This window comes from Hyperolius riggenbachi, chromosome 1 (genome assembly GCF_040937935.1).
Source record: "Hyperolius riggenbachi isolate aHypRig1 chromosome 1, aHypRig1.pri, whole genome shotgun sequence".
In the NCBI taxonomy this organism is placed as follows: Eukaryota; Metazoa; Chordata; class Amphibia; order Anura; family Hyperoliidae; genus Hyperolius; species Hyperolius riggenbachi.
The window spans coordinates 335110172-335121342 of NC_090646.1; the positions used below are offsets into that span (position 1 = coordinate 335110172).

The 11171-nt window shown below is 44.5% G+C and overlaps 1 protein-coding gene across 1 annotated transcript; it reads left to right on the top strand.

Annotated features, from left to right (window-relative positions):
• The first annotated feature begins 1586 nt into the window (after window positions 1-1586).
• FAM32A (family with sequence similarity 32 member A) lies at window positions 1587-10253 on the top strand. The gene is made up of 4 exons (XM_068271211.1): window positions 1587-1711; window positions 3022-3163; window positions 6563-6616; window positions 10047-10253. The coding sequence occupies exons 1-4, from the start codon at window positions 1638-1640 to the stop codon at window positions 10113-10115; spliced, it is 339 nt and encodes a 112-aa protein (XP_068127312.1). The 5' UTR covers window positions 1587-1637; the 3' UTR covers window positions 10116-10253.
• The last annotated feature ends 918 nt before the right edge of the window (window positions 10254-11171 follow it).

Genomic DNA, 11171 nt, shown 5'->3' on the forward strand with positions numbered 1-11171 from the left:
CATAGGTGTCCCTGCGTACTGCTGTCTCTGTGTCCTTGGGTCTGTGCTCTTTGCTACTGCGCATGTGCGCAGCACAGACCCGGACAGCCGTTGAGACAGGAGGATGGGGACAATGAGCCGGGCGGGCGTGTGCACGAGTGGCGGGTGCACGCACGTGTGTGGCGGATGCGTGCGCATGTCTACTGTCAAAAAACAGACCTAGAGCCCGTTTTTAAATGGTAGGTAAATAATTCAAACAACACTGGTCATTTCTATAACCATTACCTATCCTTCATAAAAAATATCAACAGTTGGAAATATAGTTATATAGTTGAGGTGTGTGTGTGTGTGTGTGTGTACATTAGTCCTGAAAGAGGGACAAATGAGGATGAAAAAGGGACAGTTGGGGCCTATGCCTCTCCACCCTGAAAACTTGGGGTCTTTTAGAGGCATGGCTGCGTAGATGGAAGTTTAAAGAGAAGCAGAGACGAACAATATAATAAATATATACATACCTGGGGCTTCCTACAGCCCCATCAGCATGGATCACTCCCACACCGCCGTCCTCCGCTGCCTCTATCGCCGCTACCGGGCCCCGTCACTTCAGCCAGTCAGGGCCAGTCGACGCAAGTGCAGTGCGCTCCCTCCCTCCGTACTGCGCAGGCGCATGCATAAAGCAGGCGCCGGCGAGACGGAGGGAGTCCCTGCGGATGCGTACAGCTGGCCGTGCCTGGCGTAAGTGATGGAACCGGTACTGGCGATAAGAGGCGGTGCAGTGGGAGCGATTCATGCTGATGGGGCTGCAGGAAGCCTCAGGTAAGTATAAATCTATTATGAGTTTTTGTCTCTGGTTCTCTTTAAATGTAGTGGATTTAGGGGGCATTTTTACATTATCACCGAAAGAGGGACATAGGGAAGAGGGACTGTCCCTCCAAAAAAGGGGCAGTTGGAAGCTATGGCTTCCCAGTAATATAACTGATTGTAAAAACTGATTGTGGTCCCTGGGCCCCTCTTGGACCTAGCTAGGTGACTGCTAGCATGCACTCCCCCCACACGGAGAAATCCCACTGTTTTAGCCACAGGACTGCAGCATGATGAAGACTCTTTAGCATACCTCCCAACTTTTTGAGATGAGAAAGAGGGACCCTTAAGCCACTCCCCTGGGCACGCCCCACCACACCCCTAGTCACACATACCATAAAGATGTCATTAAAAAATATGTTGCTTTATAATTCAAACCACACTGGTCCCCTCTATCCTGGTTCATTTTCCCTCATATTAACATTTTAAAATTGGTAATATATCAATTTAAAGGATGGGAATAAAGTTTAGAGTCAAACACATTTTTAGTAGAGAAATAGATACATTTACATAGAAAGAGGGACAAAGTCCTGAAAGAGGGACAAATGAGGAGGAAAGAGGGACAGGGCTCCCGAAGAGAGACAGTTGGGAGTTATGCTGTATCTGTATGTACAGCGAGCGAATTTGTCACCATTCGATCAAGCGCATGGTCAAAACAGCAGCAACTTCGGAACTACCCTAGATACTGGGCGTGCACAATGAAAGGGGATGGGAACACACACTGCGCATGGCCGTGACGTCCGACATTACACCGGAAGTCTGCTAACTGCAGTCAGCTGTTGCGAGGAAGAGACGAGATGGCAGAGTACGAGGTCGCTCAGAAGGGGGCCCTGAAGCTAAAGGGGATCGGGGATCTCAGTGCGGGGAAGAAGTAAGCTTTGGCTGAACATTTAATGCCGTATTTCGCAAGTCCCATAGCGGTGTTCACAATGGCAATACTATTCTCAGGCACTGTCTAGTTCTGCCATATTTTCTGTACGTGCTCCAAATACACTTATGTGCATGGGAAGTAAAACAACAACTGATATTGTATTATCAATGCTGTTTCTAAAATGTAAACAAGGATTTTTATAATAATGTGTAAGTATTGGACAGAAAACACATCAATTGCTTTCTATAAATGCGAAGTAAAATTTGACAAGTTTTTACAATAATCCAAACGCCCACTGGCTGAACTGTAGTGCTGTACAGACTAGAAGATTTAGGGACACACCTAATTCAGGCACTGGCGGCTGAATTACCACGGTTTTTGTTTAATAATTTAAGCTTTGGCTATCGTGGGTGCCGCCATAGCTATAATTCTTATTGCCGCCTGTAGCGGTGCCCCAAATGATGGGCGCAGAGCTGTGCTGAAATTAGCTGATTTGGTTCATATACCCCCCTCCCCCCCCCCCCCCCCCTTGCCTTTCCCCCCAGTGTTTAAACCGCTGGATACAGTTACTGCTAAACGGACTATTGAACACTGCAAGATGCAAAAATTTGGCACCCTCATTTTTGGGGTGTCCTATTTTTGACATATGCTCCATGACATCTATCAGCTGCTACTTCAAGTCATAGATGGGTAAATAGAAAACTATTTTTTTTCTTGTGAACTAAAGGTGGCCATAAATTAGACGACCGCCTCTAGCTCCGGGCGCTGTGCTCCGTCCATACACGTGCCCCACGTGGTTGCCTGCGTCCACAGGGGCGCGTATGTGATGTCACACGCGTCCATGGTACTTTGGCAACTACATGGGTCACGTGTCTGGACAGATCCAAGAGGCAGCAGCGGACATGTGGCTGATACAGACAGGTAAAGTATAGTACACTGGGCACATTGACCATTGTGGGACGGTGTCACAAGGCCGATTTTTGGATCGATTTCAGCATGAAATTGATCGGAAATCGGCCTGTGGTGTATGAGCATGTCTCTCTCCGATTAGATTCGATCAAAGCGAGATCTGTCTGTTGGTCAATCTGCCCATACATTGTCTGATGTATGGGCACCTTTGGAAGTCTGTTCAGTTTGACTTTCTGAAGTGGTCCATCTGTTACGCGGTGGGTATCGGCGGCGAGCGGCAGTGATCGTCCCCAACACGCAGCTAGCAAAGTGCTAGCTGCGTGTTTAAAAAAAAAAAATTATGAAATTATGCATTACAATGGGTAACATTTCTTTGTTTTGTAATTAATTTCAATTTAAAGAAAGAAAAAGAAGGACAAAGATAAAAACAAAATGATGGAACAAATGATGACCAGCATGAAAAATGAAGAGGAAAAGAAGAAGCCAGCTCTAGATAAAAGAACACCAGCTCAGATCGCCTTTGAAAAAATGCAGGAGAAGCGGGTAAGCTGTCTTCCTGCAAGTATTTTGTAAAATATATGTGAAAGTGTAAATCCATAATGAACTTTTAGATATGAGGCACCAACAGTTTGTTTCCATTTAATATTCCCCACCTCTAGATTGGGGGAGGGCATTCATTCTTTTGTTTGGTGTCTACTCCTTCACTGTTGCAGTTGTCAGAAATGAACCAGAAGGTGCTGAGAATGGAAAACATTTGGGTTGCATGGCTGCTACAAACTTTTTTTGTTCCATAACATATTTTTGTATCCACTCCTGCCAAGATCCCCCAACCTGTTTACATTCCCTCTCTTGCCACTGCATCAGTACTGAGGCCAGGCAGATTTCAGATGGGGAGGGGATGGGAGCTGCTTGTCAAGTGTATGGTTGGATTCCCATACAAATGGGCTTATGAGCAAGTTTGGACTAAGTGGAAGTACACGGCTCAACCAAAATGTTAAATTTTTCTGTTTGTTTTTGTTTTTATCTTTTTTTAAAAAAAAAATTGTATAGAAGGATCAAATGTAGGATTTTCAAAAATTTTCAATCTTTTGGTCTATAAGCCAGAGTGGAAAATTCTGATACATTTTTAGAAGATACTAGCGGAACATCCGGTGTTGTAATACCTTGTGCTGCGACACAAGTTGTGCTGCTACGATTACAACTAAAGCTGCTACATCATCACACATCTGCCTGTTTTACAGCTCTGCTATCATACGCAATAAAATAGTGGTCATCACTACGCATGTCTGTATGCCAGTGACATCACAGATCTTGCCACTGCTACCCTCCGCCCTCATTCACTGGGCTTTCTCTGCCCCTCGTGCTAAAAATCTATTACAATAAACTTGGTATTTAACCACCCTGGCGTTCTATTGATTGCGCCAGGGTTGCTGCGCAGCACTATTTTTTGATGACGTTGTGACGTCAGAGGGAGTCCCGATCCACCACTCAGCGTTGCCTGGCACTAATTGGCTAGGCTGGGGGGGGCCTGTTACGCGGTGGGTATCGTCGGCGAGCGGCAGTGATCGTCCCCAACACGCAGCCAGCAAAGTGCTAGCTGCGTGTTTAAAAAAAAATAAATTGTGAAAATCGGCCCACTAGGGCCAGAGCAATCCAGCGTGGCGGTCATGGACGAGCTGCGCTCGCCCATACTGCTAGGCTGGTTAGCTGCCGGAGCGGGGACGGCAGTGGGCAGATTCTACGACGTCACTGGTGGGGGATGAGGACAGGCAGAGACGGTGAAAATACTGTGCAGCAGCACTAAATCAGGTATGCGCACTAATTCGTTGAGAGATGATGGCGTGGATTAGAGACCTCAAGCATGATGACGTTAAGGCTGAGCGTGCTGAGCAGAAAATGGACAGCAGCATTGCCCGGGTAGGTATTGTGGTGTTTATGCCCACTTTTTCTAACATTCACACACAGTCACGCAATGAACAAGTTTGAGCTTTGGGGTCCTTGGCATCAATTTAAATTTTCCCCTTGAAATGAAACAAATCAGTTTGTGGCTCCACACCCTTTTCTGAATTTGAACCTCAGTCACCCAATGACCAACTGTAGCAGGTTTGAGGCCTCTGCTATTAACAATCTAAGAATGACAACAATTTAAATATTGTCCTTGAAAATTAGTAGATGAATTTTGATTAGAATGTTTGATTGGATTGTTGTAGGCTTTACCTACTTTTATGAATATTAATCCCAGTCACCCAGTGACCAACTGTGCAAAGTTTTAGAACCCTGCCATTAACCGTGTAAGAATGGCTACAATGTACATTTCCCCAACGATTTATTTATTTATTTTTGTCTCCGCCCACTTTTTATAACCTTGATGCACAGTCAGTGAATTGCCAAGTTTGTGAGCTTTGTTCCTAGCATCAATAATGTGAGAATGTAAGTGGTTTATCAAGCAAAGAAATCTGATTGGCTGTTTGTGGTCCCAACCCCCCTTTAGTCAATTTGAACTTCAGTCACTCAGTGACCAACTACCAGGTTTGAGGCCCCTGCAGGGCCGGCCCGCTCATGAGGCGGGGTGAAACTTTTGCCTCAGGCGGCAAATTTCTAGGGGCGGCATCCGCCCGTCGGAGGGTGCGGGGAGCCGGCCGTCCAGCTGGAGGGGTAGCGGGCAGGACGGGGGTATTGGGCCTAGCGGCGGGGAGGGGGGTCGGACCCCCCCTCCCTCGCCTGGGTCCCCGTCCTCCGCTCCCCTCCAGCCTTAAATACATCAGAACTAGCGCAACTCGTAAGAGGCAGTGGGCGGGGAGGACTCACCTCTTCCTCGCTCGATCCAGCGTGCGCTCCACTGACGTCACTTCCTGCACGCCGCCCACTGTATTGTAAATGGACGGCGCTGCAGAAAGGGACGTCAGTGGAGCGCACGCTGGATCGAGCGAGGAAGAGGTGAGTTCTCCCCGCCCACTACCTCTTACGAGTTGCGCTAGTTCTGATGTATTTAAGGCTGGAGGGGAGCGGAGGACAGGGACCCAGGCGAGGGAGGGGGGGGTCCGACCCCCTCCCCGCCGCTAGGCCCAATACCTCCGCCCTGCCCGCTACCCCTCCAGCTCGGCGGCGGCGATTTTTTTAAAATTTGCCTCAGGCGGCAAAAAGTCTAGGGCCGGCCCTGGGCCCCTGGCATTAACAGTGTAAGCATGGCAGTAATTTAAATAATACCCTTGAAAATCCAATAGGTGAGTTTTGATTGTAGGCTCCACCCGCTTTCTTGAATATTAATCCCAGTGACCAAGTGTGCCAAGTTTGAAAACCCTGCCATTAACAGTGTAAGAATGGCTGCAGTTTATAGTTTCCCATTGAAAATGAATGGCAGAAATTTGATTGGCTGTTTTATTCTCCACCCACTTTCCCTGAATTTGTTAACCTCCTCACCAATTGAGCAACTGTGCCAAGTTTGGGGACTTTGGCTTTATAACTGTGAGAATGACAGCCTTTTACATTTTTTCCATTGACATAAGTGAGTCAAATCTGATTGGATGTTTTGTGGTTTTGTCTAGGTGTGCAGGGGGTACTTCAGACCCTCAGAACCGATCTCCCCAGGTAGTAAGGGATCTGTATACACAGTGGAAACAGGCCTATAGGGATTAATTAGAGTCAGTTTTTTTGCATCCAGAATCCAATTGTAGTGGAAACGGGCCCTAATGCTGGGTACACATAGTACAATTTTCCAACCCGACTGCTTTTTTCTGCTCGATTCTGCGCTTGATTCTCTTATCTTCACTCGTTTTTCTTATCTTTTTCCATTCACTTCTATGAGAAATCGAGCGCAGAATGGATCGGGAGTAATATCGGACACAAGGGATTTTATCATTAGATTTGTTTTTTATTTACTGTTAACTACTCAAAAGATTATTACACTGTTCTGTGTTTTATAACTTTATTTTATTTCTGCAGCAAATGGAAAGAATTTTGAAAAAGGCGTCAAAGACACACAAACAAAGAGTAGAGGTAAGAAGGGCCGAATCAGTAATGTTTAAGGCGGCACGACTAAACTAAAAGGAAAATCCTAACATCAGTCAGTATAAGTGAATGGTGTTCTTAAACACAGTGTTGGACAGAGTGCCAGTTTTCTTGTGCCAAATATGCATGCTACTGCAGTGTAACTTACTTCCTCCCCCTCTGGTTGCAGCTGCTGGGTGGGTAAGTAAGGTGTGAAAATGTAGTCCAGAAAATCCAAAGATTCTTCAGCCTGCAAGAAGAGCATGTGGCATTTCGGCACGGGGCTTCTTCTGCCCACCCTGTTGCCGCACAAATACAGGCAGGTGTTAAATCCTATTCCCCCTCGGAGTCGTCGTCTCAACTCGGAGGGAGATATAATTACCATATGCCTGGGATGCGGACTGTAGCATTACTGCTATAGCCGCTTCGGCGCTACACGGTGTGTGGCAGGCGCCGAAAAGCCCTGCTTCGCTGCACGAATGATTTCACAGCTGCAGGTATGTATGTATAAAGGATTTATCAATGTGAACGTTTATTTTGAAATACTTATAATTTTAAAATGTACATAATATACTGTTCAATCATCATGAGTGCTTCCAGAATTTGTCTTGATCAGTTTAGGGTTGAGTCAGGCAAAAAAAGGAATCGAGCATCTTTTTTTTTTTTTTTTTTTTTTTATGCAGTCTGTCCTGGTTTTTGATAGCTGTAAGAGCTGCCATGTCCACCCCTCCCCCTCTAGCTGCCCTTATTTATCCTGGGGCAGGTGAAGATAGCATGTGTGACTTTTCTAAACTCTTTGAGGGGCAATGTTATATCTTCCTACCCCCTGCTGATGCAAGCTTTTGTTTGCCCTCTTTTAACCTCTTGACGACCAGCTAACGCCGATTGGCGTAAACTGGTCGTCTGCGGGTTACCATGGAAACGGCCGCTCGATCGAGCGGCCTTTCCATGTCAGTTCATGGAGGGTGTCTCCGTGAACAGCCGGAGAGCCGCCGATCGCGGCTCGCCGGCAAAATGTAAACACGCGGGGAAGAAATCCCTGCTGTTTACATCATACGGCGCTGCTGCGCAGCAGCGCCGTAGGGCAGATCGGCGATCCCCGGCCTCTGATTGGCCGGGGATCGCCGGCATCTGATAGGCGGAAGCCTATCCTTCAATGCGCAGGACGGAACTCCGTCCTGCGCATTACGGGGAGAGGGAGGGAGGGAGGTAAGGAGGTAGAGGGCGGAAATGGCTGTGGAGGGGGGCTTTGAGGAGCCCCCCGCAAAACGCAGATGGCCGGCGGCGATCAGACCCCCCGGCAGGACATCCCCCTAGTGGGGAAAAAGGGGGGGAAGTCTGATCGCCCTGGCATAATACTGATCTGTGCTGCGGGCTGGAGAGCCCACGCAGCACAGATCAGGCAAATCACCCCTAGTCGGCAAGTGGTTAATGTGTGCAATAAAATTACATTATTTCTGAGGTGGGGCAGGCCCTGTTGTCCACAGAAGGAGGGTAATAAAAGCCTCTGCATAACTTTTAAATGTAAAAAGAAGAGGTAAAATAGAAGTATTTTTTTTTATTAATGAGCCAAACTGTTAGCATGCTTTTTTAATATGCCATTAAGAAGCCCGGGTGCTAAAAATGGTGCTTGGTTCCCTTAAAAATGAATTGTGTATTTTAGTGGGAACCCAGGCTGAGCTATTGCAATGTTTTTATCATTCATTTTTGTGCCACTCACATATACTTCAATTAAAGGTCATTTGATAAATTAAGACGGGGCATTTTCACAACCCCACATATTTCCCACTATTTCAGTAAAAAAAACAAAACAAAAACCATTTATAAATAGTTTAGTATACCGTGGGGCAGTTGAGATTGCAGGGTGAGCTAGGTTCTTATTACTTGAGCCTCAAATCCGGTATGTGCTTTTGTGTTCAGATGATGGTCAGTGTGTTCCGTACTACGGAGAGGTGAGGACAAAGTGGTGGGATCTGCTACAGGAACTGGAATAAAATAACAGCAGCTGGGCAACAGTGATCCAGCATGGCAGATCATTCACTATTGACTCCTGTTTTTTACTTGAGGTGATCACATAGAAGGGACATTAAACCAAAAAGGCAGATACCTATGCACAGTAAAAGCACACATCCCCCTCGTTCTGACATGTCAGAAACCTGACCTGATCTGCTGCATGCTTATTCAGGGTCTATATGTAAAATTATTAGAGGCAGAGGATCACCAGGGCTGCCAGGCAACTGGTATTGCTTAAAAGGAAATGTATATGGAGGCTGTCATATTTCTCTTGCTTGAGTTGTCCTTTAAGAGCCGTAGTTTTCACCCTTTCAAGTCAGATATTATGTCAAACACTCCATGACACATCACATGTGTAAAATATAAAAAAGGTAATAATAATGAAATGTATGAAGAGACGTTATTATTCTGAATACACTTAAAAATTAGGCCTAGGGCCTTTCAGCAATTTTAAGAGACTCAGTGGGACCTGAAGAGAAGTACACCATAACTTTTGAGCAACACACCTGTAACTTTCAATACTATATCAATGAGCCATGATTTAATTTTGGAAGTAATAGTGTAAAGCTGAAAATGCCTGCTTTGGTAATCGGTGGCTGTTACTGGTGGTGACACGGTGATGGTTGCTAATTAAGGGCTTGCTCACACTGAGCGTTTGCTGATTTATTTTTTTTAAGCGCTGACTATTTTGCAAATCGCTCTAAAAGCGCTTGTGCAATGATTTCCTATAAAAGTTTTTACATTTGAGCTTTTGTTGTGTTTTTTTTTTTAATTGCAAATACGCTACCTGTACCATTTTCTTAGCGTTTTGGCTCAATGGAAGGTATAGGGAAATCGCAAAGCGCTTGAAAAAGTGCTTTGTATTGCAATTTCTTGAGCGCTTTGATGAATAAATACATTGTATTTATTCATTTCCAGGTTAGAGTTCACTTCCTGACTGACGTCAAGAAATGAAAAAACAATTGATCTGCAAAAGCGCTTAGAAAAGCCCTTTTCTAAGCCGAAATCACTCTGAGATAGCTTGTAACAGCGCTTTCAGAATCATCCCATAAATTGCCAGCGCTGGCGATTTATAATATGGCTGTTACTGGCATGGCGATGGCTGCTAATTAGTGGCTTTTACTGTTGCTGGAATGGCAAGGGCTGCTAATTAGTGGCTTTAACTTTTGCTGACCTGTCCTTGTTACAGATTGGTAAAAAAACACTTGGGAGGAATTACTCAGGATCTGGAGGTAGAGCATGGAATTTTTGATAAAGTATCACTGATGTACAGCTATCCTAAAAGTGATCCACCATGGTCTATAAAACTGCAGTGTGTTTAAAATTTTTAGTGACCGTATCCTACATTAAACTTAAAGTTGGTTTGACAAACAGACATTCATTTAATAGTTTATTCATTGTGATTTTTTTTTTCTCACTCCTTTAGGACTTTAATCGTCATCTGGATACACTTACAGAACATTATGACATTCCAAAAGTTAGCTGGACAAAATAACTTTATTTTTTTTTTATTTTTTATTTATGAAAATATAGAAATAGTATTTTATAATACATGTTTTACTTTTCTGTCTTTTAAGCAGTGTAAATAAATGTGTGCTTACAAATAAATTCTGCTGATGCAGACTGAAACTTGTTTTCCGTTCTGTTGTTAATATACTTGGAATGCACTAGAGACAATTTGCATACCTGAAAGTGTAATCCTTTCAAAACAGCCTACTTATATATGGGAATGCACTGTACATTAGAGTGAACCAAGCACCATTTTTTAGCACCCACATCATCTCAATAGCACATTAAACATGCATGCCAGCAATGTGGCTAACTTTAATACTATCGCTTCTTTTTACATTTAAACGTTTAGCAGACGCCTTTATTATCCTGCTTCCGAGGCCTGCCAGACCACAGTAATTTCAGGACAGCTGTAATTTAATTGCACACATTAGCAAATAAAAGCTTTCATTAGTTTGGGAGAAAAAAGATTGGAGACTGTGCTTCAAAGAGTTTGGTGAAGCCACAGATGCTATCTTCACACCTGCCCCTGGATAATGATTAGCTAGAAGGGGAGGGGGGACCATGGCAGCTCTTATAGCTATTAAAAACCAGGACAAAGTGCAAAAAAAAAAGTGGTGCTTAGTTCCCTTTAAGGGTCTTTTTACATAAGCAAGGGAAGCTGTGCTCATCCTAAGGAGCGCCCAAGATTTAAGGGAACCTCAACTGAGGAAAATTATTTAAAATACATGATGTACCTGCAAATGAATATTAAATACTTACCTCGCAGTCAGTTCCTCAAAGTTCACCATTTTCTTCTTACAAAGATTCCTTCCAGTTCTGACAAGATTTTGTCAGAACTGAGATAAATCAGTTGCTGTCAGTTATAACTGAAATGACAACTGATGAGCAAGGTAATGTCCCTGCTTCCCTATGGCTCATGTGGGTGATATTACAGTTTAAAGCGGATCCGAGATGAAAAACTAACTATAACAAGTAACTTGTCTATATATCTTATCTAAAGTTTAGATAGTTTACACAGCAAATCCTAGCTGCAAACAGC